This window comes from Sodiomyces alcalophilus (genome assembly GCF_042370955.1).
Source record: "Sodiomyces alcalophilus JCM 7366 unplaced genomic scaffold ACRALscaffold_1, whole genome shotgun sequence".
NCBI classification, from domain to species: Eukaryota; Fungi; Ascomycota; class Sordariomycetes; order Glomerellales; family Plectosphaerellaceae; genus Sodiomyces; species Sodiomyces alcalophilus.
The window spans coordinates 4,039,481-4,065,189 of record NW_027263532.1 but is presented as its reverse complement, the minus strand read 5'-3'; the positions used below and the strand labels follow the sequence as shown (position 1 = coordinate 4,065,189).

Here is a 25,709-nt window from a genome sequence, read left to right as displayed (position 1 = left end):
TCCCTTAACCACGGGTTAGATAACCGGTCCTTCCTAAACAAAGAAACATAAAAGGGATTATCCCTTTAGGTATCGGCCACCTCTTCCTTTAAACTTAGCATTAAGTCCTTAGAAACCCTAGGTGCTCTGCCCGCCTTCTCCACCACTTTTAATATAAACTTATAGGTAAACCTCTTAATAGGCTTCTAACGCTCCGCGTCCAGGTCCGCCTAATCGGAAATATACTACGGCTTTCGCGATAAACTATTAGCCGGATTCTAAGCTCCCGGCCGGTGTTTAATTTTAAAGTTAAACACCGATAGCTCCTCTAGCTATCGCGTATACTACGGCTTAATCTTTGGCTTATCTATTAGGTACCGATAATTAAGGTAGTCTATTAGAACTTCTACTAGGGTCTGGCTATAGGCTAGGTAGTGCCTTTAATACCGGAACGCCTTAATAATAGCTATTAACTCCGTGTCCGGGGTCGAATAGTTTAACTCCGCACCCTTAAGCTTCCTCGAAAAAAACGCGATAGGATACTATACCCGATCTATACACTAACTAATCACCGCCCCTAAAGCAAACCCCGATATATCTAGCTCTAGTCAAATAGGTAACTTAGGATCGAAATACTATAAAACCGGAGCCTCCTAAAACCTTTAGCGTAACTCGTCGAAAGCCTCCTTCTCCCTTATAGATAACACGAACACCCCCTTTACTCCACTTTTCTTCGTTAAGTCTAAGAGCGGCGCCGTAATCTTTAAATAATTCTTAATAAAACGCCGGTAAAACCTAGTAAAACCTAGGAAGATTTAAATAGTCTTTACCGAGTTCGGCTCCTACTAATCGCGGATAGCCTTAACCCTAGACTAATCTATATAAACCCTATCCACTCTAATAATAAAGCCTAGGAACTCTACCTCTTAAGTCCTAAATATATACTTCTCCGGATTCGCGTATAACGACCACTCCCTTAACCTCCCTAAAACCTCCTTAATATATACTCGATAAACCTCGAGGTCCTTACTATAAATTAAGATATCGTCTAGATAGACTATATAAATCGTGTCGACTAGCCTACTTAATACCTAATTAATATATCGTTAAAAGCTAGCTAGGGTATTAGTAAGCCTAAAAGGCATAACTAAGTACTCGAAATAATTATAGCGAGTCCTAAAAGCTATCTTCTATTTATCGCCGGGTCGTATATAAAGTCGATAATAGGCGTCCTTAAGGTCTAGCTTAGTAAAGACCTTTAATAATAAAAGCCAGTCTATAATCTTATATATTAATAGGAGCGGCGTGCGGTTTTTATAAGTAACCTTATTTAACCCCCGATAATCCATATATAGTCTTAACTTCCTACCCTTCTTCGGTATAAAAAGAATAAGAGTACCCGTAGGGCTAGTAAAGTAACGGATCTAACCTTTAGCGAGGGCACCCTAAAGGTACTCCCGTAACGCCGCTAACTCCTCCTCCGCTAATAGATAAATCGGCCTAAACGGGGGCGTCTCCCCTTCCTCTAACTCGATCCCGTAGTCCTACTAATAATAACTAGGCAGCTTACCGGCCTTTACCACGTTAAATATATTTAAGAACTTATAATACTACTCCGGCACGGCTACTAATAACTCTTCTTAACCCGCGGGTAAGGGGTCCTCCGGGGGTTCGGGTAGTGGTTTAGGTAAGGGAGTAAGCGTGGTCGTGTCCTCCGAGATAAGAGCTTAAACACGGCTAACCCGCGTTACCTAAGACCTAACGAGTCTAATAGTTACCTTCGCCCTATTTATAGCCCTTTTTAACTCCTTCTATAAACCTATAAACTTTAACTCCTCCTTTTAAATCCGAAACGTCTAACTCTTCTCTGCCTAGTTAACTATTAGATTATACTTAGTTAACTAGGGGATCCCGAGGATAACCTCTAACCTATCTTTACCTAAATCTATAATATATAACTCTATATACTATATCCGTGTACGATTCTAACTATCTATAATCCGAACTATAAATAAGACTAATCCGAGTATCCAGGTTATATATTCCTTACTTAACCACCTAACTTCCTTAGGAGGTCTAGTAATTATTTTACCGGGGGGTATTACGCGTTTATTGATAATATCGAAGTTAGTAGCGCTATCCAGAATTATAACTCGACGGTCCTATCCACCATTTAGTCGTATATCTAGCTTTGCCCTTACTAGACTAGGGGGAGGGTTTAACTCGGACGGCGCGTTATCCTAGGCCTAACCCTATAGGGCTTAGGGTAGGGCCTATACCTAACCTAAAGTGGGTCGACTAGGGGCTATAGTATCCTGATTAGGGTTAATAGCTAAGGTAGAACTTTAGCCGGCCCGCTTATTCTATAAGCGAGGGTAAAAAGGTCGAATATAGCCTTTATCTCCGTATTCGTAATATTTCTAAGGGCCTAAGAATTCTAAGGTTCCGCTAAGGTTATCCCGCTATTAGGCAGGGGCAGTAGCGATAGCCGCGGTTATAATAGCAGGGGGCGTAGGCGAGTCCTTATAAGAACCGCTGGTTTAGGGCACCGAGGGTTTACTATTAGTTCCGCGCTTCCTCTTTTAACCCTAATCACGGGGTATATAATAGCCGCGGTCCTAATTAGACGGTTTACCCTTACGATATAATATAACTTTAGCCTAGTAAGCCGCGACGTTTAGCTCTTAAAAGGTCTTAGGCAGAATCCTAGTAATAATTTAATCGCGTAGAGGTCTATTTAGTTTAGATATAATAAACTATATACGCCACTTATTAGGAAGGGGGATAAACACCTTATTAAATAAGGAATCTAACTTATTAAGAAATTAATTATAGGTCTAACCGGGTTACTAAGAGGTCCGTTCCGAAAAGATTTATTCCGTAACTAATAACTCGCGGGTCTTATTATTAACTAATTACTCGGTCAGGAAGGCCTTTAGCTCGGCCTATATCGCTTCTATTAAAGAACTATAGGTCCTCCTCTAATAGGCTCGCTAATAGGACTTTATGTTCCTTTCAAGGTAACTAGCGGCGAAATAAACCTTCTTCGCCTTTATCGTAAAACTAATTAGATTAAGGTAAAAGCGTTCCTTAATCTCCTCTATAAAGGTTCTAAACTAGTTATACGATTTACCGTCCTATTTTAGGGTAGGAAGGTTTACCTTAAATAGATCGCCGCGACTACCTTAGGGATAGTAGTGGTTCGCCGAGTAAGGGGGTAGGGTAGTATCTAGGTCCTCGCCACGATAAATAGCTTCTAGACGTTCTAACTTACGCTCTCGCTTTTTACGTTCCTTATAGTGGTTTAGGAGGAAGTCTAGCTCCTTAGGAAGTAGTTAATCCGGAGAATAGTTCTTTAGTTCCTTAATATTAAAACGTATATCCGACTAAGGATAAGATAGTGGCTTTATAGTATTAGCCGGGGGAGCTATAGGTGTTTTACGCTAAGGGGCTATAGGAGGCTTACGCTAAGGTACTAGAGACGGTCCTGGCTATAGCTCTAAAGGGCCCTACGGGATAATAGTCTCCTATTTACTAGGCAGAGGCGCGGTGGTGTTACTTCTAGGACTAAAAGATAGCGTATACTTATAAACCGATTCGTGGTCTCTATCCTTAGGAGGAGTAGTACTAAAGCGCGTATAAGGAGGTATAGTTATTTATTAGCTAACTAATAAAGGTGAATTATACTTATAACTCTTAACGGTTATTATACCCGTTAAAACGGTTAAGTAAATAATATATTAGGGGTTTTCGTGTAAAGAGTAAAGAGACGTTATAAGATAATAAAGAAAGGCAGATATAAACTAATAGGTCGAATTAAGAGTTAAATTATTCGCTAAACCTCTAAGTCAGGAGTTTAGCTTTACCTACCCCTTTTATAGATAACCAGAGCCTCTCCCTAGAACCTTATAGAATCCCCTTAAAGCTATTCCTAGAACCTCGATCTATCCGCCGGTGGTCCTCCTTATCACACTATACTAGACCGGTCCGGATAGTGCTAGTCCCGGAGCCGACTCGATCACTTATCTTCGAATACTATACCCTATCTAATCCCCTTCGTAACTATTAAGGCATATTATTTCCTCCTATCCAGGCTATCCCTGGCTTTAATGGATTATGTCCGTAATAACTTTATAGGATAATCTATTATTTTATATACACGATCCCTTATCGTATAGGATTAGGCTATATACCGGATTATCCTAGATTACCCGTATTTATAGTATATTGCTTTTAGCGCACGATGCACTTTCCCGATATACCTAGCTAAAGATAACCGCCTACTATATCTTTCTATAAGTTTTAGTATTAATAACTAAGTATTAGTAAGTATATACTAGATTTCTACGAAACACAAGGTATAGTGTTAAATAATCAGTTAAATACGCTTAATAGAATGCTTTCTTATTGGCCGGTTTCGATTAATATAGACGGGACACTAAGTTATTAGGATCTAGATTAATACGGCACGGTACGGAATAGGGAACCCGGTCCCGCGCAGTGGACCACGGCACTTGGGCCCACGCGGTCAGCAATAGGAGTAAGTCAGCCAGAGACATGTCTGGTCGTCATAGACGAATGTGCCGTGAAACCTAAGTAACAGAACTTTGATCTAGACCACGACTGTCTAGCACAAATCGGCCCGTGTCCAGAACTTTATGATAACGTCGTCTTTATAAGCAATGTTGCTTACCAATCCCCCCACGCCGAGTCGTTACGAATATGCGGTGATATAAAGGAAGGCGGGGCGCCAAGTCCTTCCAAGAGCGCGTTTGCCTGCCCGGTCTTGAATCCTTGCTCATCGTGCGTTGGACCGGGGCAAGCCGTCGGGTTGTTCCTCTTCTTTTGTTCTTGTCGAAGACTGACTGATAATACGCATCAACATCGGACATCTGGCACTAACAGATATCGTATTCTTCTTATGCATGCATCTTCTGCAAAATCCCGCAATACTGCGTCGTTCTACTCACATGTGAAAGACCTGCGGCCAAGCCTATAGGGAGCTGACCTTCGCAAATTTGCCGTCCTTCGGACCGTTCCTGATTTGCCATTTAGTCTCGTTGGAAGCACGCTGCAGGACCCTTTGCGGCTTGCACCAACTGTGCCGGCGGGTGACACTCACTCACATGCCGTTGGCACCGTTACACCAACACAATTGACCCGAGAGGCCATTTTGGCATTTCCCTTTTCCGGAAAATACCATGCTTGGCGTCATGGAAGGAATTCACTCCGACTCACCCAGCTCCGAGAAACGGTCTTGAACCTACACGGTACACCACTCTTACTTTAATATGTAAAGCCCCTGTCCGAGAGAAGAGAGTGTGGGAGAGAGAGAGTGTGTGTGTGTTCGACATTGCCTGCCTACTCATTTCCACTGTCCAGCCTTTGACATTTCATTATTCCCAATAGCTGCGGCGCACTCTATTCTCCCATCATGTCCAACCTACAATGCTACGCATACCCCGGCTGGGGCGAGTGGGCAAAGAAGAACCTATCCTACGCCCAGGCTGTCCGTGTGGGAGATCGCATCATCTGCTCTGGACAAGGTAAGAGGAACTTTCCGATTCCTTCCAAGCGCCCAGCCGTTCACTTCTGCCGTCTGCCCCCCCTTCCATCTTGCTCACACCTAGTCAGGCGGCTGGGACGCCAAGGCCACCGAGTTCAACTTCGACTCCCTGGTCCACGAGAACCTGTTCGACGAGATCGACCAGGCCTTTGAGAACTGCGACTACAACCTCAAGCACGCCGGCGGCAAGGGCTTTTCCCAGGTCTACCGCATCGTCACCTACAGCACCGACATCCCCTCCCAGCACGACCGCATCATCTACAACATCCGGAAGTGGATGCCCAACCACCAGCCCGTCTGGACCGAGCTGGGCGTCACGGCCCTGGGTTCCAACAAGATGCACTTTGAGATTGACGTCGAGGCCTACGATGAGGAGGGCGCCGCGGCCGCCCGCCAGGCCAAGGCCTCAAATTGAGGGGTGCATGTAGTTAATAACGCTAGGCATGCCGGGCGCCATTAAAGGGGGCACGGAAGGATGGAAGCATAGGTGCCAAGAATCAAAGCATTGTTAATTCTCCTATTCGCCGACGGGTCATGTCCCTTTACTCGATTCATTGGTTCAATGCGACGCTGTAAGATCAATTCGTGATTATGTACAAAGTAAGGAAAGTCCAGAGCATATTAGGACCGGTAAAATAATGTAATTCGTGCAGGTACTCAGAATGGAAGCTTCTCAGTACGTTCAACTAAGCATCGGGCAGCATAGACTGTTCTCGTGCAACTTCCAGTCCACATAGCAACACTGTTCTCATGTTATGTATTATTTAATCACATTTTATAGATTTGACAAATTGACATTCAACGATCGACAAAACTATAATAACATTACATATATTTAAATTGAATGTCTTATTCCGATACGACCAGTACAGCTTCCTTTCTCCCGGTGAGCCCAAGGGAGCTGAGTTTGCCCAAGTCTTGACGCTTCTGCTGTTTCGCTCAATCATTTCACTGGCCTCAACACCCACGCCATAATTGGCATTGATGACTTTCCATGCTTGATCAAAATGTCAGTTATTTCAACTTTGGTGCAGCCCTTCATGTTGCAATCAAGATGAGCAATTCATGGTCATTGAGGGCTCGGACGACCTTCGACCGAGAAAAGTGGGGAAATGGAACGGAGTGGGGCCGGTCACGGAGTCCGGAAAGGGGCGTCCATGCGTCGGCTATACATCTCGGCCCGTGGTTCTTCCTCCCTCAAGCGCGAAACTTGGAAAAAATCGCTACTTTTATACTTTGTAAATCATTAACTAGTCCATGTCCACATTCATTTTATCTAAGCTCGTCCGTAGTCTATTCCTAGCCGTTTGGGTCCTCTCCTCGGCCTCGACCAAGAGCTCCAGCTGGCCCCTCTGGCTGCCGGCGCGCGTCTTGAGCTTGGCCAATACCTGGCAGAACCCGGTTATCTGGACCGTCACCAGAGTGGTGAGAACCTGAAGCCACTCCCAGCTGCCCTCGACCCGGTACGTCGAGAACCACATCTCGTCGGCCGCCGCCGCCGCTTCCGCTCCCACCACCGCCGCCGCCGCTCTGCCGTCCGACGCGGGGCGGCTGCTCATCTTCCCAGCCTCCAGCTCCGCACCGCCGCTGGCCTCATTCCATGCCCCCGAGGACGACGACGAAGATGACGTGGAAGAGGATGAGGAGGGTGGGGCCGACGCCGCCCCGGAATTGGGCTCCGTTCTCCACCCGAACCGCTCCGGACCGCCGTCCTCACTCCCCCGCGCTTCGTGCAGGCGCACATAGCATCCGACAAGCTGGTCGCAGATGATGCTCATATACCGGCCGGCCATGGCGAGCAGCATGTTGTTCTCGGTTCGTCGCAGACACTTTTGGCACTCCAGGATCGCCGTGATCTGCCGCAGGGAGTCGCGAAAGTCGCCCAACTGGACGTCCATCGAGGTAGGGTCGCTCTTGGCGCTCTTGGCCCCGAGGTCCTCCAACAGTCGCGCCGTGAGGTACAGGCACCTGCAGCTGCCACCCGGTGAGCTCCCGTCGCTAGTTGGCGTGGTTGTTGTCGTTGGCGTTGCTGCCGATGAACCGTTTGTTTGCGATCCTCGGGGAGCGGACGTCGGGTTGAGGATGCGCGATGTTTGGCCCGGTGTGCCGGGACCCTTGTCCGGCCAGCCGGTCTGGCCCGAGGCGAACTTGCGAGAATACGACTCGTGCCGCACGTGGTTACTGCTCCGGCTGCTGCTATTGCTGTGGCGGCGGTCCATATCGGCGGTCCCGGCTCTCGAGTCCATGGATATCATCCATGATGGCGGTAGACCGTCGTCCGGGCTGGGAAAGCTGTTGGATGAGGACATGTGGTCGAAGTTCTCGGAGGCTGCGTATACTGCAGGCCGTGCGCTGAGTGTTAGCTACAGACAAATGCAGGGAGAAACCAGGCGTCTCCGCCATTTGGAGCCCACACGCACCATTAAATGCGTCATCGCCCCGGAAGAAAGGGTCGTTCATCAAGTGATCGCCCAAACCGTCTTTGCCGCCTTCTCCGAGCGGATCTAGCGGACCTTCCGGCATGGGGTGAAGAAAGGCGCTCCGATCCGATTCCTGCCACTCGTCGAATGTGACCATGCCGGCTGTCCCCAAGCTCGGACATCCGGTGTCACCTGCCGATTCCGCATAGGGCCACGACTGCTGCTGCTGCTGCTGCTGCTGCTCCTTCCGATGCTGGTGGTGCTGCTTCGAAGGCGGTCTCGGGCCTGCGGCACCGGCACCGGAGCTTACGCCGTGGTTCATGGACGTGGCCTGTTCCGAGCTGCTGCCGGCATTGCTGCTGGCATTTGATTCATGCGACAAGGCCGAGTCGATGCGCTTCTTCCGACGGGTGTCGCGGGCCGGGTACTGGCATTCCGCCGAGATGGCGACGCATTTGTCGCAGCCCAGGGGGTCGCCGCTGCATCGGACCTATGGGTGCGAGAGAGACGCAAGGCGAAAAAATCAGCAACAAGGTTCCATTGTTTGACAAGACTGTCTCTGTCCGTTGGTCAACACTAGCCGGGAATACGACGGGCCCGGCCTTTGGTCGAGATTGATCGTGCGTGCGTGCTTCCAGCGTTGCACAGGTTGGGCGGTGTGATGAGGGGGGAAAAGGGGGCCCAACGATTCGGTCGTGTTCTTGTTGTCTCGGATCAAGGGAACGGGGGTTGGGGAAATACAATACTCACTTTTCTTAATCTACACAGCTTGCAGGAAACATGTGGTTTGTCTCGCCGACTCCGGCTGAGGGCCGAGGCCAAGTCTGGGTTCTCGACGAATGTCAATGGCACTTCGGGCTGGACATTGAGGGTGCCGAACATCTTTTCCTTTTTTTCTTTCTTCTTTCTTTTCTTCCCCCCTTTTTTTCCCTAGACCTTATGCTGGCATTGAACACAACATATAACGAAAAAGGGAAAAGCTGGACCCGAGGTAGGTCAGGAGGACGGACTTGGTGGGCACCAGCACGATATTGATATAACCACCCTTCGAACATCAGGACCGTGTGGCATGCCTTCATACTCTGCCGACCTCACCTGTGCCTCTCCAATCGTAGTGGATGTACATACCACTGCTGAGATGTGGCGTATGTAGGCAGTATCCTTCCCACACATGTAGTCGAGGGCTGGATTCCGTGAATATCACCACTATCTCGGCTAATTTGACTCCATAGGTGCTACTAGGCGAGCTGGGATGCTTCGAAAGCCCTGCCGGTTTGCCCGCCCTACATGGTATGTTCTTCGCGCGCAACAGATCGGCCAAAGCTGGTTGGCTTCTAAAGAGGACGTGCCATTCCTGCATGGCGCATCGGCAGACCGGTAGAGGCACGGTCACCCACCCCCACTGTATCCACAACCCGAGATGAAGGTGTATTTTAGGAACACTGGCCCTGGCCCCCCCTGTTCGATCCTTGCCGCCACCTCAAGCCCTTTTGGACAGGGACGGCTCACCCCATGCCGCGCCTCGCTTATGTCTGGGCCTCCGATGCCCGCTCACAGGCACATCATGATAAAGAAGTCCTAAGGATGGACAAGCCCAGATCTCTGCAACTCATACGCTGTCTTGAAGTGCAAATGTACTGTTACTTTTTATATGTCTGTTGAGCTTTTACGGTACTGGGACCTCGGAGGTTCATGTCCCAATCGAGGCTCCGCATCGGCGATCGCCCAAAAGGGGATTGAGTGGCCAGAAAAGACCGAACAGGGGGCATACAATTACTTAATTGTCTAGCATGCAGATGCACACACGGGTCGGGGCGTCCCTAATTCAACCGCGAGCAGAGAGGGTGCCCTCCCCCCGTCATATCAGACGCCACAACCTTGTACGGATGCCATACGGGATACGGACCGTACGGTGGTGAACGGTGAACCACCAGGCTTCAGATCCTTCACCCTTTGCTTCCTCGTCTAGGGAAGAAACTGTACCAAGACCTGCGGAAAGAGGTCCGTTGACCTTATGACCGGGGCGCCATATGAACATTGGCATTATCGAGTGATTCGACTCTCGAGGCGAACATGCAGAACTACAATGGCGTGATCGCTCCTTTGCCAAGCCAACAACGGAGGGCGGAGGAGCGAATCTACCCGTACGTGCAGCGTCCTCAACATCTACCGAGAACCCCGTTCACCACATTTGCCGTATCGGAACCCCGATGGATGAGGGAGGATCGACCCTACGTGCGTGGTTAGACGGTTGCCCCATTGTAGGTCCGACTGCCCAGGGCCTGGAACCTTTGAGACATTCTGACGAACGGCAATGGTGTGGCAGGCAACTCTGTGGCAAAGCCGGTGACGCCCGTCAGCCTTCAGGACCCATCTAAGGCGAATGCAGGCCTGGAATCATAATCGTACGGCCAAGACACACGTTCATAGGTCGTTCCAGTCCGGGGGTGGAATGTAGGAACTGTAGGAATCTTTTCAATGCATGTCGATTCCATCCTGAGAACCACGGCCCCCTTTCTCCCGCTCGCGCAACAAATACTTAACATCACATCATCCCATGTGCCGAGGTAAGTGGTCCACCAGTCCGGGCCTCGAGCGCCTTGCCCACCAGGCTCAGCACGGCTACGAACGTCAAAGTGGTATTGATTCCACGACGAAACCGGCATGTTCGTCAGCCAGGTGCAGATATACGGCGTCTCGCCCGATTCCTGGTAGAAGGCAGCTCGGTGACCACTCCCAGTTCACGGAGGCACAGAGCGCGATGCAGTGCCCACGCATGTATGTTCATAAGTTGCCCCGTTTTGCAGGCAAAGCAAGGCTCGCCGCTGAGGCGACCCCTATCCTGTGGCTGAAAGAATGGAGCGAATCGATCGACAGAGCCTTGAAACGAGATGAAATGATAACAGAAAAAGCCGTAAACCGTGCGGCTAAAGAGCGTGACCAAGACCTTCGGGAAGGCTACACGATTACTTTTCAGCCCCTGAATAAATACATGGTCTTTGTAAATAAACCGGGCCTTGCGACGGAGAGGGAAGGCTACATGTAATGTAGGCTTCGAATGTCACCACCCCAGGGCAAGTTAAACAATGTTACAATTGATTCTATCGAGGTAAAAGGCTCATCGTCCGGAATAATCTCACGAGCCTCCTCGACCTTCGGGTCCTTGACTCCGGGGACAAGTCCATGCCAGAGCTCATTCTCGACCTCATTCTCGACCAGGGGAACTGTCATGTTGGTTCGTCGGTCGTTGAGAACACTGCCGACCCGCGCTACGGGCTGGAGGGAGCGCATCATGCATGTTGAGTCCAAAGGGGCCGATCTCAACTTCAGCCCAGTCCATCACTCTGACCATCGAACGAGACGTGGGGACCGGGGTACCAGGGATTCGTAAACGTCTTGTGCTGACAGTATCAGAGCACTTATGGGCCATCACCAAAGCCTCCCAAGACCAACTCGGGGCATGGAATGGGGTCTGGTATTTTGCTGGGGTTTTCTGGGTACTCGATGGACTGACTCATGGAGTCTGTTGCAATGTCGTCTCCTCCCGCCTTCGCCTCGCCAGATGTTCGGGTTGCGATCCCAGTAGCTGAAGCCTGGGTAGTAGAACAAGTCAATATTTCGTTGTATGACGTAGAACTCACGATCACGAGGCTTCGTTGAACGTAATCGTAGACCAAGGCGAAGTCGCCAATCTCGCGGGCATGATGGAAATGGTACCGGGTCGAGGAGCCTCCGACTGCTACACGGCAGAATCGTCCATTTGCGGCATCTCTGAGGGGCCTAAATAGAGGTCTGGGATCCTGGCGGAGGGCTGCAAAGGGGTTCCGAATTGATGTCGGGGCAGGGAGGCGGTAGTGGAGGTCATGTCGTCGTTGTGCCATTGCCATATCGTCGTCCTCTGCTTCGTCCCGGTTTTCAACAGGCAGAACCTGGCGGGGTGGACGATGCCGTACTGTGTTCCCGCCACATTACCGACAAAGAAAGCGGGCGGGAAAAAGAAATAGATAATCGAGGGTTGACGGCGTACTGAGGACATCAAGGGGGGGCAGACGGTTAATCGAAGTTGGCGGTGCGAACAGAGCACGTACTAAGTGTCGTGCAAGCTCAGACCACCCTGGGCGACGGTGTGGCGTAGACAGTGAATTTAGGGATGTCTCAATGTGGAGTCTGTGGCGTGTGGCTGGGTTATACACCTATTAAGTACATTCCACGCATTCGTTGCATATCGCATACAAGAAAAAAAAAAAGGAAAAAAGAAAAAAAAGAGAAAAACATACAACACCGGGTATTCGCTGGTCGTCACCGACCCAACTACTAATCCGGCCCTCACTGGCTTATCTATGGGAGAGCGGACGGGATCCCGAGCTTTCCAGTGGGTATGGTCGTATGTGCCAGCTTGTCCGTTGCGAAGGACCTAAATACTCTGGTTGGCATCCATCTCCCGCCGTCCTCTAATCAGCTCCTTTTCTCACCCCACAGGAAAGCGCCTCTCCCATCGAACCACGGCAGGCTGGCTAGGCCGTGAGAACAGAGAAGAATAATCCGTCGGCGGCACCCACGACTTGCCATCGAGCGTGCTGAACCGGAAATTCCTCACCATGGTGGCAACAATCGTGCAGAGGTTGACGTACGCAAACTTCTCCCCAATGCACCGGTGCCGCCCGGCGCCAAAGGGAAGATACGGACTCCTCGTGCCCTTGGACGTGGCTCCGTACCCATAGTCGACCAGATCCTCCGCGGCGTCTCCCTCCTCGTCTCCCGCCATCCTCGCATCCCAGCGGTGCGGATCCCACGTCTCGGCGTCCGGGAAGTACTCCGCGCTCATGTGCGTCACGATGGGCGACGCCACCAGCACCTTATCCGGCGTGATGATATAGTCCGTCCCCGGCACCGGCATCGGGTTCTTCACCTTGCGCATGAGCGTATGGATCGACGAATTGACCCTCAGCGTCTCCCTGACCACGTTCTGCAGCAGTGGCAGCTTGTCCACGTCCTCGTACTGCAGCGGTGGGAGCAGAGACGACGCGCCCGCGCCGCTCCCGCCACCCAAATTCACCACCTGCTCCCGGTACAGCTCCTCGGCGATATCCGGCCGCGCCGCCAACCGCAGCATGATCCACGCGCTCGACGACGCGGAGCTATGCTGCCCGGCCATCAGCAACGTGATCATCATATGCGCCATTTCCGTATCCGGCACCGGCCGTCCGTCCTTGTAGGTGCACCGCATCAGGTTCCAGATCATATCGGGCTCCTCGCCCTGGTCGCGCATGCCGCACGCCCGCCGCTGGCGGATGATGCCCGTGTACACGGCGCGCATCTTGGCGTGGGCGGCGTCCCGTCGGCGGTTCTGCGGCAGCGGCGCCCACGGCATGACAAAGTTGATGGGCCGGAACCCGCCGTCCAGGTCGTGGTACAGGTCGGCGAACTCGGTCGTCAGCTTGGCGCGGACCTCGGCGCCCTGCAGCGCCCGCGCCGCGGTGAAGATGGTCACCTGCGCCATGGCGGTGGTGATGTCGACGGTGCCCGTGCGTGCTTGGCCGTGCCCGAAGGCCGGGGCCGAGGCGATGTAGTCGAGGACTTCCTTCTCGATGAGCTGGACGTGCGACTGGAGCGCCCGGTGGGTGAGGCCGAACTTGATGAATTTCTTCTGCTCCATGAGCTTTGCGTTGGGGCAGTCGTAGACGACGTCGCGGCCGAAGACGGGGGTGGTGAGGGGCGAGTAGATCTCCTCGGCGTTGACGTCCTGGAGCTTGCCGTTGAGGATGAATTCGTTGCCTTGGATGCCGAGGTAGACTGTCATTTTTGTGCCGAAGAGGATAAAGGTGAAGATGTCGCCGTGCTATCGGGCAAGTTAGCGAATGGTTTGTGTGGGAGGTTGAAACGCAAACCTTTTCACGACACCGGACATAGAATCGAAAGGGGTCCGCGCCGTACGAGACGGCATTCCCGATAAAGGGGATCCAGTGGAAGACCAGAGGAGGCTCCGTCTTTGGCCGTGGGAGAAACTGCCAGAGGACGTTGAGCGAAATGGCACCGATCAAGACCCCAACGGTATAAGCCGGGATCTGGACGAGCCAGCCTCCGCTTCCGATCCAAGGTAACCAAGATATAGGAAAGATCATCGTGCCGTCGATCAGAATAATGGTATGGGAAGTAATGGAAGAGGTATTGGGCCTGGCGAAGCTGGTGAACTAGACCCCCTGAGGTTGATCACCCAAGTCTATGTGAACACAGGGAAGTATTTTAAAGAAGAGAAACATTAAGTCCAGAAGAAGAGCGCCTGCAGAGGAAAGGCAAAAATAATTAAATATAAAAATCGAGGTCTACTTACAGAATGGCAACGTTGGTCGTATTCGTATTCAGTGTACCGAGGTACCCCATGTCCATATATCGAGCTGAGGTAGTCCCACAGGACATGGTCACGTAAAATCCAATCGTATTCGTTTTCGCATAAAGATCTCCAGTTACATTTTCCGTTCTTTGCTATTATTTCTGAAGAATGGGCAATGGAGGTGGTTATCTGCTGTGCTTATTAGGTGGCAAGCCGGGGGGCGGACGGGAGACAGGAGATAGGGAGACAAACATACTACTAGTAACTCGACACAAGTGTCGAGCCGATATACCTACTTACGCACACCTATAACGTGGTGTTGTAAGTACATCGGCTCGACAGGTTTGTCTCGTCACTGTACATATACCGTAGCATGCTCTATAGATTCAAAGTCTAGTATATGTATTCTAAATCTCTGTATACAAAACGCTGTGCCATCTAGTGCACTTAGTCTAAGTACCCTCTAGACTCCGCCTCCTCCGCACCAGATGCTCCTCCGCCTCTCCCGCCTCCCTCCTCACCCGGACCTTGCTCGGACCCGGCGGCATCTCCACCCACTCGCCCTCGGCATTCCACACACCCGCCCGGGTATAATCCCACGTCGCGCTCCCCTCCATATACCCGAATCGGAAATACTCGTTGAAGCGGGATTCCGGATCGCGCGTCCAGACGAAGCTGTCCTGCTGGTCCCCGGGGGACATATCTTCGTCGTCAAAGTAGGCGCGGAACCGCTCCACGTCGTTAACGAGGACGCTAATTCCGTCGTACCGGGGCGCGTCCGGCACCGCCCACGTCAGGTTGATGGTCCAGAGGGCGTCCCCGAGGTCGACGGCCGGCGGCAGCACGACCGGCAGGGGCGAGTTGTGCTGGGCGTCCCTCTGCAGGGCGGCCGGGGTCTGCAGGACGGGGTCGAACCCCCAGCGGGCGATGCCGTTGATGAAGAGGCCGATGAGCAAGCCCTGGTACACCAGCGACGGTCGCGTCTGCATGCTGGTGCCCGGCAGCAGGAGCAGGGCGAGGATGTAGTGGTGGATGCGCAGCTCGAGGCCGGGCAGGGCGATGGCGACGAGGATACCGAGGAGGAAGACGCCGTAGAGCCGCAGGTGGTTCAGCAGGCGGCCCTCCTGCTGGAAGAACCACGCCTGGACGACGACGATGCAGAAGAGCACGATGATAATAACAGCGAGGGCGGCCTGGGCGCCGGGCTGCTGGCGGAGATCGTGCGCGGTGAGCCGGGAGATGGGGATGAAGCCGAGGGTGTAGTTGGTCAGGGCGCCCACCCAGCAGGCGCCGAGCCAGAGGACCGTCTTCTCGACCTGGGCCGTCAGCCCGCCGAGCGTGCGCCGGACGCCCATCTTGTCGTACATGACCCAGGCGCAGAACATGGCCGGCAGGAAGCTGCCCAGGACGGTCGACACGAGGCCCGGGATGGAGGCGTGCGGGGGCGGGTCGGAGGCCATGCCGACGTGCCAGAAGACGGCGACGAAGCTGGCGAAGAAGAAGAGGGCCGGCGACGTGGTGAAGAGGGAGAGGACGGAGGAGAAGACGACGGAGATGGCGAGCAGGTCCCAGCGCATGTCGCGCGCGTGGCAGGCGACGTCGGGCTCGAAGGTGAAGGAGAGCGGGAAATGCGAGTCGAAAGGGATGCTATCGATGCCGTTGCGGCTCGAGCCGACGTAGCCTTCGTGTTGGCCGACGAGGCGGACGACGCCGCACCCACCCTCGGCATCGGAGACGACCCCGGCGTGGATGGCCGCCGGGCAGATGAACGAGTCGCCCCTGTAGATAGGCATACCGCCGCCGTCGGCGTCACTGGGACCGCCAATGACAAAGGGCTGGTAAATGATCTCCTGGTCGCCCACGGCGCGCGGGTTGAGCACACGGTGGTCCCGACAGCTGGCGGGGCAACGGAAGGCGAAACCGCTGCCATTGAAGGGCCGGCAGTCGTTCCCATGCAGGCCGCAACGGTTCCCGGCACCCCAGTAGGTGGCGCCGCATCCGATATTACTCGGTTCCCCCCATCCGGCCAAGTCGGAGGCGAGCGTCCCCTCTCGTTTGACCAGGGCAAAGGTGACGACCCAGACGGCGAGGTAGAGAAACACGAGGGCGACGCGCCGGAGGCGAAGACGTCCGGGAACGAGCTGGTCTACGAGCCAGAGCGGGGAATGCTGAATGCGCGGGAAAAAGGGTTCGATCTTCCATTGCTTTGGGTGAACGGGCCCTCGAGCCCAGCGCGACGCGGCCTTGGAAAAGCGACGAACGGGGTAGGGAACCCAATTCCACCGTTTCCACGAGTCCTGGGCCTCATTCTCTTCCCGGTCCTGCATGAACCGTGGGGCCGAGGAAAAGGTGTTCTCAAGTACGAGCCCGTCACCTCGGTTTCCCTCCCTGTCGCGAGGGTAGGCCGTCGTCGTCGCGTCGTCCAGTGGGTTATCCGGATGCGGGAGTTCCGTGTGGGTCACGGACGGTCTTTTCTTGGAGAGGGCATCGGCAGGCCTCTCGGCCGCTTCGTTTCGTTCCATGTCGGTTAGAAGAGGCGTGTTCTCGACATTATTGTCCTCATTCACCATGCTAGGGGAAGAGGAAGATCGGGGGGAAAGGGGATGGGAAAAGAAGGAAGAGGTTGGGATGCTTTGAAAAGCGGTTGAAGGATGATGAGGCTGTGTCATGGACACCAATCAGCGAGAGTCCTGGGTCTGATCAAGGGGCCCATCGCATGGTTGACTGAATCGAATCCCTGGGCTTACCGAAGAACGAGATGCTGGTCAACCTCTCGACGGTTAACGGTACGTGTACAGGGACAGCGAAATGTAAAATATGGGCGCCATGAATCCGAAGTATGCTATTCTGTACACGCAAAAAAGAAGGAAGAAAAGAGAAAAGGAATGTAAAAAGGGAGGGAGGGAAGCCAGAAACAGCGTCGCCAAGCCAGTTGAGCGACTCGGCGAGAGATGCGGCGCAGAAGTGAAGGCAACATATACTTTTGTACTCTCATTACCGGTTCTAAGAAACGGATTCGGCGCGGGTAGAAAGGTGGGGTAAAAAGTAAGCCCCGGTTCTAACGGGTGGGTCGTACTAGCGGGGCTGTCATGTTTGATTGGTGATTCTTTGGAAGGAAGGAGAATTCCTTTGGTAGCTCTTTCCTATGTGGGCCGGGCACGAGGAGCTCTTTCCTCCGTTTTTCGCGATAGTTCTGAGTGCTTACTCATACGAGTCAATTACCTGCGACAAGCCCCACTTATTTTAGGTTCACGATATCTTCAGTCGGTTCCAAAAAGGAACCTTGCTATCAACGAGGATCACCGGCAGGGCACCAACGGAGTACCCTATACATTCAGGGGGTCCTTTGTATATAAGGCGTGCTCCGTCCTCATAATCGGGTGGACTTATTCGGACTATAGCAAACTCTTAATCGGACTATAGTCCAATTAATAACAGCTCTTTAACAGGTTCCGGTACCTGCTTTTCTTTTTTTCTTTTTCTTTTTTTTTTCCTCCTAGACACGATTCGATCTACTAAGTAAACCGCCAACTAACTATCACGACCATAACGAACACGCAACGCATAATAACAGAGTCGTCGCCTCTACCGCCATAGAGGATATCAACACGGCCCAGAACGCCCGGCCAATTCCTGCGCGCTCCGTGCCGCCGTAGGGGTCTCGCCGCCTGGCCACCCGCATTCGGGGCCACATCGCCGAGAACCACGAGGAGACTCTCGAGGGCAATCATCCCTTGAGAAGGGAGTGCTGGCCCAGCGAGCGGGGCAGGGCGCGCTCGTCAACGCCGCGCTGCGCGACCGTCTGATTTGGCCGAGCCTAACCTGTGGCTCGAGTCGATGAACTTTATCTTCCTCTAAGTGGCGCGTGGTACGGTTTATCCGTCAATTACAATAACAACAACAACGACGACGACAACAACAGCAACAATAGGAGTAGCAGTAATAGCAGGAGTTTGGTTAATCTAAATAACCAACTTAACCAAGCCTTTAAAAGAGTGGTATAGTCTGATTACCCTGTCTCTTCTTTTTCTTTTGATATCTAAGGAAAAGGACAATAGAAGTCGTGATGAGATGCTATTTTTTAGTAGTAGGGTACCTAGGTACATACATGCAACGTACGGAGAGGCTCGCTGTGGGTCGCGCACGGGCCAATATTATCTACACGTGACAATGGATTTCGAGATTCGACGCGCATCTTTTCCCCCTCATATCCGCCCTTGACTACCTGAGATTTCACAGAATTCAGAGCCAAGGCTCCCAGTACCCTCCAGCTCACGCCCATATCCCAATGCTTGCATAGCATCTTCGAATTCCAAGCCGCTGCATCCTACGACCACCAAGGGACCAGCCTGGGCCGTGGCTCACATACTGGCAAATTTTCACAGCAGATCGAGGGCCATGTCACCATGACCGATGCGCCTGACCCTCCAACCGAGTCGCAGAAGGACATGCCGTTCCGAGTACTCAGAAACGCCCTGGGAGATGGCCTGCCAGCACGCATCGGGAGGCTCTCCCTGCCCGGGCGCCGTCCCATCGAGACGCCCAACTTCATCGCAGTCGCTTCAAGAGGCGTCGTCCCCCACCTCACCCCCGACAACGTAATGAGGCATACCTCCTTCGGGGGCGCTCACATAGCTCTCGAAGACTGTGAGTCCCCCATCACACATCCTACCTTGGCCCCCTCACTGCATGTCCATACGCGGGGACTCACCACTCTCCTTCAAATTTAGTCCTAGGCAAGAAGGACCCAGCCATTCTCCAAGTCCCCCCCTCGCAGTCCAAGGTCCTACACAGCTTTACCGCCTTCCCGCAACATCTAGCCACCATACTAGGGCCCCGCCGCTGTCCCGCCGTCAGGACGCCTGCTGGAAACGGCAGCAAATACCTTACCATATGGACATCCACCGGCGCCGCCTCCCTCAACATCACCGATTATGCCACCTACGTCGAAAAGCTGCAACCAGACATCGCCGTGGGGCCAGCCGATCTGTTCCACACCAGCACTACGCCGCCGTCCAAGAAGCTCCTTCGCATGGCCGAGCGTACCGACGAATGGATGGACCAGTTCCTCCTCGACGGCCGTTCGGACAGGATGCGTGACGCCAACATTTCCATCTTCGCACCCGTCCTGAACGCCCCGTACCCCATGCAGTGGCAGTACCTTAACTCCCTTACCGAGGACCATGCGGAGCACCTGTCCGGTCTTGCCGTCTACGGCGTCGACATCCTGCCCGAGCTGCTGGAGAACCACAAGTCCCTTGGCCCGTTGCCGCGCCTGTCCATGCAACTCCCGGGTTCGCCTCACGACGTCCTGGCGCAGGTCGCGGCCGGCATCGACATCTGTACCATTCCGTTTGTCAATATCGCATCGGACGCGGGTGTGGCATTCGCATTCCAGTTCCCCCCTCCCGCTGCGGCGACGGCGGCCACGCCCCTCCCCCTCGGGATCAACATGTGGTCGCCCGACCATGCCATCTCGCTCAGCCCCTTCGTGGAAGGCTGCCCGTGCTACGCGTGTACGAAGCACCACCGGGCCTACGTCCACCATTTGCTCCAGGCCAACGAGATGCTGGCGTGGACTCTGCTGCAGATCCACAACCACCACGTCATGAGCACCTTCTTCGAGTCGATCCGTTCGGTCCTGGAGACTCCGCCGGGTGGTGCGTCGTTCCAGGAATGCGTCCGCAGCTTCGCGGCCGCGTATGAGGCCGAGATACCCCTGGGAACCGGTACTCGACCGAGGGCGCGGGGTTATCACTTCAAGAGCGAAGCGGGCCAGGGCAAGGCCAACGCGCCCAAGTGGGAAAAGTACGATGTCACGGAAGAGACGAAGTCGAGTGGGGGGAGTGGAGGGGAGAAGACGGAAACGGGAGGAGACGTGGAAGGCGGTGTCGCAGCGAATGAGTCCAACCCAGATGGAGCGACCCAGCTCGACGACGTCGCTGAGACGCCTCTCGTGCCAGATGTGAGTTCTCTCGAGCTAGACGCGAAGGGATCGGCCAAGTCGGAAGGGAACGAAGGGGAGAGAGATAGACGAGGTGCATGATCTATCGGTCGACTTGAATTGATGACCGGGACACGTGAAACTCAGTGTCTTACATAGGTATACATACATATACATATATATATATACGTATAGATTCACCGTGGCCCTCAACCGAGGACCGGTCAATCGGGTCAAACCGATGTCCCTACACCGGTGCACCATCCATACCCATATGCGCTGCAATATATTTCTTAAAAGTTTTATTTGTTTTCCAAAGCATGTCGTTGTAATATAACATAGCACGCATCACGGGTGGAAGGGGGAAATAAGCCGGCGATGCATAATGCGCGTCGTCCGGCCCCACATTGCCCGACTCGCTGCTTAGGCCCAACCAAAGGACGATTAACCAATCAAATGTACACAATCGAGCACGAGGGGCCGGGAGCCAGACTTAGTAACTTTGTACATCCAGGGTCGTTCTCATGATTACTTGCTGCCGTTGTGGCAGGCAGGCCCTTCCTTCCTTCCTTTCCAAGCTCTTCTCCTCACTGTTCCTGTCCATCCCGACCCATTGACGAATCACATCCCATGAAGCACGCGGCTACTTCGTGGGGAGTACTTCGTACTCCTCCGTGGGGGGAAGGAGTGACGTACTCAATACATGCGCGCCTTCACTTTCACGGAGAATTGCCTACAACGTACTCGGTATGTGACTCGCGATCCACTCGGTCAAGGGACGGCACGTGTCTCACTTCCTTCACATGAGCGGTTGGACATCTGCCCTCACATGCCGTTGTTTTTCGTCTTCTTTCCCCCCTCTCACCCCCTCCTTCGTTGGTCCCAGCCGTCAGGTTCTGTCCATCCTCTCCACCTCTTCCACCTCGCCCACGTCGCCCAGTCTCGACGTGTAAAGTCGCGATCCTACCACACGCGCATCTCCCCTGCCCCCGGTCCTTCGAGGTAATCGAACGAAGCTGACGAGGCTTTCGAACCTGCCAAGATGGGCAGCTGCAGGCTGCAGCTTCAGGAGCTAGCTTAGCTAGCCACGAGGTGTGTCTGACAGTCCATTCGGCATCTTACCACGGCGGATGGAGCTTTCAGGTCGCCAAATCATCAAGGGGAAATTCCTTCAACGCCAGACGCCCCTCTCCATGCCGTTCGTGCGCCATATTGGTGGTCCCTGCGCCACGGAATTATAAATATATGGCCATTGTGTTTCTCCCCCAGACGCCCCCCCTCATTAGAGTTACAACTGCGCCCTCAGTTGCCATTCCGAAGCCTATCCGCACATCCCCTTCCTTCCCTCCCTTCTCTTCTTTTTCTTCCTTTTCTTCCTTCTCTCTCCAGTCAACTCAAGCCTTCATTGGCCAAGAAAAGGAAAGAAGAAAAAAATCACGGTCATGGCCAAGTTCAGCATCGCCGCCGCCCTGGTCGCGGCAGGCCTGTCGACGGTATCCGCGCAAACCTTCCAGCGTCTCGGCACCTGCCCCGACTTGGGCTGCGTCCTGCCTCCCGACCAAGCCGACTTCCTCCCAGGCCAGCACTTTGACCTCCGCGTCGAGGTCCACGCCCCCGTCAACGGCTCCGAGGCCTTCAACAACGGCGTGCCCGACGAGGACTTCTCCGTCACCATCGCCAAGGACGGCGGGGAGCCCCAGTCCATCGAGGACTTCTTCGGCCTGGACGAGCCCGACCTCGAGTCGTGGTCCTTCACCTGGTACGAGGACCTGTACGCCGAGGACAAGGACGAGAAGACCACCGTCAATGTCGCCTCCAGGATCTGGCGCACCCTGGCCCTTCATGAGCCCGGCAACTATGAGGTCTCCTTGGTGTACTACGGCGACAGGACCACCACCGCCTCCTGGACTGTCCGTCCCCTGTCGACTGAGAAGAAGGCCAAGAACATGATCCTTTTCATCGGTGACGGCATGACCACCAACATGGTACGGCAGTGTCCCAGTGCTTTACAGTGTTTTTCTTTTCCCTTACTCTTCCTTTTTTTTTTTTTTTTTTTTTTTTTGGCCTCCTGTTGCTTACACCTCTCCCCTGCCTCCAGATCACCGCCGCCCGTCTCATCGGTCACAAGAGCATCAACGGCAAGTATCAGTCCAAGCTCAAGTTCGATGAGTTCCCCGTCATCGGTCACCAGATGACCCATTCCATCGACACCTTCATCACCGACTCGGCCAATTCGGCTTCGGCTCTGTACACTGGACATAAGGGCACCGTTAACGCCATGGGGTGAGTTGGCTTGAGGGGGCTTCGGGTTTCGGACTTTGGGGATCCAGCCATGAGCCGCACGGAAGCTGACAAATGTTCCTCACAGCGTCTATGCCGACTCGTCCCCTGATGCCTTTGATGATCCCAAGGTTGAGACCATTGTTGAGCTTTCCGCTCGTATCTGGGTATGTGACCCGTCGTGACGAACTGCCCCTTTTCTCGACTCTCGAGAGACTCGCCGCTGACATGCATCGCTTCTAGGGCACCATTTGGGGTGCCGTCTCGACCGCCTTCATCGCCGATGCCACTCCCATCGCCCTTAGCGGCCATACTCGCGCCCGTGCTCACTACGGCCCGCTGATCGAGCAGGCCCTCAACGGCGTGCAGAACTACACCTGGCCCAACCACAACGGCCCCGACGCCTACTTTGGCGCCGGTGCCGAGCAGTTCATCGCCGGCAGCGGCTCGTACGAGGGCAAGGACTACTACGAGGAGTTCGCCGCCAAGGGCTACACCGTCTCCCTGAACAAGACGGCCCTTGAGGCCGCCGACACCAGCAAGAAGGGCCTCGGCATCTTCTCCAAGAGCAACCTGCCCACCTGGCTGGACCGCAACGTCTACACCGAGAACCTCATCGGCAGCGGCAACGACCCCTCCGGCAGCGGCTCCGACGCCCTCGACCTGCCCGGCCTCAAGGAGATGACCCTCAAGGCCGTCGAGATTCTGCACAGCCGCAGCGGCGAGGAGGGCTTCTTCCTCATGTCCGAGGCCGCCTCCATCGACAAGCAGATGCACGCCCTCGACTACGACCGTGCCCTGGGCGACCTGCTCGAGCTTGACGACACCGTCCGCGCCACCGTCGACCTGCTCGAGGAGCTCGGCGCTCTCGAGGACACCCTCATCCTTGTGACTGCCGATCACGGCCACGGCTTTGAGTGAGTCGTCTTTACTTTATCCTTCACATGCCTACAAGCTGACCAAGGCCCCCTAGCGTCTTCGGTAACGCCGACACCCAGTACCTCGCCGAGCAGGAAGACGACCGGTCCAAGCGCCGCGCCGTTGGCACCTACGCCCGCTCGGGACAGTCGCAGTACATGTCGGAGAACCCCAACGTGAGCTACAACACCGGCCCCAACTTCCCCCTCAACTGGTCCCCCCGCTACGCCATCGCCGCCGGCTTCGGCGCCCACCCGGACATCCGCGAGGACTACCAGGTCCGTGAGTCCCCTCGCGTGCCCACCGTCACGGGACCTGGCGACTACGGCGCCATCGCCAATGCGGACGAGTCGCCTGACGGGTTCCTCGTCAACGGCACCCTCCCCACCAACGAGAGACAGGGCATCCACTCCCTGACGGACGTCATGGTCTACGCCATGGGCCCTTGCCAGGAGACCTTTGGCGGCACCTACGACAACACCGACGTGTTCTATAAGATGGCGGCCTGCTTTGGTCTCGGCCAGCCCAAGGACACCACCGAGCCTCCTCGTCCCAGCTGTGTCCCTCGGCCTACTTCGTTGTAAAATTTAGAATTGATGAAAAGGGGGGAGCGATCTCGGGTTGGAATTTCTTTCTTAACTAATTAGAAGATACTTGGCTGTCATTCTTTTCGCTTGCGATGCTATACTTCCCTCGGAACGCGAAGGACACCAAGGGTCGCGACTTATCTCGTTCCTATCCTATACCCAGCCTGTATTACGATTACCTGAACACCGGGTTTTCCATAGATCGGTGGCAAGCCGGGAAATAAATGTTTAAACGAAGGCCAGCTGAGTCAAACGCCAAACAAAAGTGCAGGGGAGGTCAGGTCAGGTCAGCTTTAACCGGTCGAGAAGAGCCTCCACCTCGACTTCATCCACTGTCTCGCCATCGCCAGGCCTCAAGCAGCTCGAATGCATCCATACCCTCCCACTCATACTCTCGCTCTCGCCCGCCTCCCACTCCATTCCACCATCCTCAGGATCAAACGCCGTCCCAGTTCTGCCTCCACCTCCCCGCAAGCCAGAGAGAATATCGTCGACATTCCCACTCCTCACCCCACCAGCCACAAGTACATCCAGCCCCCTTTTCGTGGCCTTGTCGACCACAACCCTCAACGACTCTATACCATCCACCGCCCTCCCCGGCCCGCCCGACGTGAGGACGGCATCAAAACCGCACGCCACCAGGTCGTCCACTGCGTCCGCCACCGTCGTCTCGTCCCACGCACCGTCGTCGCGGAGAATCTCGTCAAAGGCCCGGTGGAACGTACACGACAGCCCACGCCGCTTCGCCAGGTCCACGAGCCTCCTGTTCCGCGCCACGTCGACCACCACCCGTCCCCTCGCGCGGGGGGACCCGTCGCCCGCCGCCATCCTGAGGATACCAAAGACGAAGCCGTCGCCGCGAGACGGGTCGAGTCCTCCGTCGGAGACGAGGGTGGAGACGGAAGAGAGCATGGTTTCGAAGTCGGCGTCGGAGTAGATGTAATCCCGTTCTCCGTCTCGCGCGACCCGTGGCCGGATCATGACCCGGATGGACGGGCGGGTGGGAGCGGGGGACGAGGGGGACGGAGAGGGCGAGGAGGATATGGTGAGCGATGTGATGCATTGGACGTCTTGGAGGCGGGGGGTGAGGCCGCCGGCGGGGTAGGAGCCCCGGGCGTTGAGCTCTATGCGGGCGATGGGGAGGCTTTGGGATTGTAGGGCTGCGGCGGGGGAGAAGATGGGGACTTCGAGGCAGATGGTCTTTTTGCTTGTCTTTATTGGCGTGGCCATGTTGGAAATGGTCGCTTCACTTTGCTGTGGTGACTTTCGTTGGTGGTGAGACATGAAATGAAGCTTTAGTCCGGCGTGATGAGATGGAAGCTTGGATCGTTTTCTTCACTTTAACCTCGGGGGCAAAGCTGGAGATGATTGTAAAGATGAGTACTTTAACTTTTAATTTAGATACGATGGAATAAATCGTTCAGTTAAGCCATGGTGACGAGTTGAATTGAATTGTAAGAAAAAAAAAAGAAAGAAGAGCAAAGAAAAAGAAATGATGGGTCGCTCGGTGACGGTCTCACCGAATTAGTCAGCTGTCCTCGATCTCGGTGTAACTGACAAGTTGTACAGGATACGAAATAATTATCCAACTTTATAACAGAAAGTACCGATTCAATGAATATAGAGAGAGTACAACTATCCGAATGTACTTGGTATTATTAGCTGCCTCTACCTACCTACCCGG

General features: G+C 54.1%; 9 protein-coding genes across 9 annotated transcripts; 3 read left to right on the top strand and 6 right to left on the bottom strand.

Annotated features, from left to right (window-relative positions):
• Positions 1–5,413: 5,413 nt before the first annotated feature.
• On the top strand, positions 5,414–5,960 carry ACRALDRAFT_1066832 (uncharacterized protein; the record flags this gene model as incomplete). Its single annotated transcript, XM_071017392.1, has 2 exons — positions 5,414–5,525; positions 5,614–5,960. 2 exons carry the CDS (start codon positions 5,414–5,416, stop codon positions 5,958–5,960), a joined length of 459 nt encoding a protein of 152 aa, XP_070879709.1.
• An 835-nt stretch (positions 5,961–6,795) lies between these two features.
• ACRALDRAFT_1066833 (uncharacterized protein) lies at positions 6,796–9,138 on the bottom strand (the record flags this gene model as incomplete). The annotated part of the gene is made up of 3 exons (XM_071017393.1): positions 6,796–7,883; positions 7,966–8,455; positions 9,094–9,138. 3 exons carry the CDS (start codon positions 9,136–9,138, stop codon positions 6,796–6,798), a joined length of 1,623 nt encoding a protein of 540 aa, XP_070879708.1.
• A 1,905-nt stretch (positions 9,139–11,043) lies between these two features.
• Positions 11,044–12,000, bottom strand: ACRALDRAFT_1059547 (uncharacterized protein). Its single transcript, XM_071016054.1, has one exon. The coding sequence runs from the start codon at positions 11,850–11,852 to the stop codon at positions 11,385–11,387; it is 468 nt and encodes a 155-aa protein (XP_070879707.1). The 5' UTR covers positions 11,853–12,000; the 3' UTR covers positions 11,044–11,384.
• A 433-nt stretch (positions 12,001–12,433) lies between these two features.
• ACRALDRAFT_1046157 (uncharacterized protein) lies at positions 12,434–14,087 on the bottom strand (the record flags this gene model as incomplete). The annotated part of the gene is made up of 2 exons (XM_071015437.1): positions 12,434–13,804; positions 13,854–14,087. 2 exons carry the CDS (start codon positions 14,085–14,087, stop codon positions 12,434–12,436), a joined length of 1,605 nt encoding a protein of 534 aa, XP_070879706.1.
• Positions 14,088–14,662: 575 nt separating this feature from the next.
• ACRALDRAFT_1059548 (uncharacterized protein) lies at positions 14,663–17,153 on the bottom strand. The gene has a single exon (XM_071016055.1). It carries the CDS (start codon positions 16,864–16,866, stop codon positions 14,749–14,751), a length of 2,118 nt encoding a protein of 705 aa, XP_070879705.1. The 5' UTR covers positions 16,867–17,153; the 3' UTR covers positions 14,663–14,748.
• On the bottom strand, positions 16,997–17,291 carry ACRALDRAFT_205398 (uncharacterized protein; the record flags this gene model as incomplete). Its single annotated transcript, XM_071021691.1, has 3 exons — positions 16,997–17,057; positions 17,093–17,138; positions 17,213–17,291. 3 exons carry the CDS (start codon positions 17,289–17,291, stop codon positions 16,997–16,999), a joined length of 186 nt encoding a protein of 61 aa, XP_070879704.1.
• A 1,230-nt stretch (positions 17,292–18,521) lies between these two features.
• ACRALDRAFT_1073565 (uncharacterized protein) lies at positions 18,522–20,523 on the top strand. The gene is made up of 2 exons (XM_071018119.1): positions 18,522–18,943; positions 19,027–20,523. Exons 1-2 carry the CDS (start codon positions 18,703–18,705, stop codon positions 20,340–20,342), a joined length of 1,557 nt encoding a protein of 518 aa, XP_070879703.1. The 5' UTR covers positions 18,522–18,702; the 3' UTR covers positions 20,343–20,523.
• A 666-nt stretch (positions 20,524–21,189) lies between these two features.
• On the top strand, positions 21,190–24,689 carry ACRALDRAFT_1078693 (uncharacterized protein). Its single transcript, XM_071018804.1, has 5 exons — positions 21,190–22,225; positions 22,339–22,523; positions 22,609–22,687; positions 22,764–23,437; positions 23,494–24,689. The coding sequence occupies exons 1-5, from the start codon at positions 21,683–21,685 to the stop codon at positions 24,020–24,022; spliced, it is 2,010 nt and encodes a 669-aa protein (XP_070879702.1). The 5' UTR covers positions 21,190–21,682; the 3' UTR covers positions 24,023–24,689.
• On the bottom strand, positions 24,308–25,255 carry ACRALDRAFT_1066837 (uncharacterized protein; the record flags this gene model as incomplete). Its single annotated transcript, XM_071017394.1, has 1 exon — positions 24,308–25,255. The coding sequence occupies one exon, from the start codon at positions 25,253–25,255 to the stop codon at positions 24,308–24,310; it is 948 nt and encodes a 315-aa protein (XP_070879701.1).
• Positions 25,256–25,709: the final 454 nt, after the last annotated feature.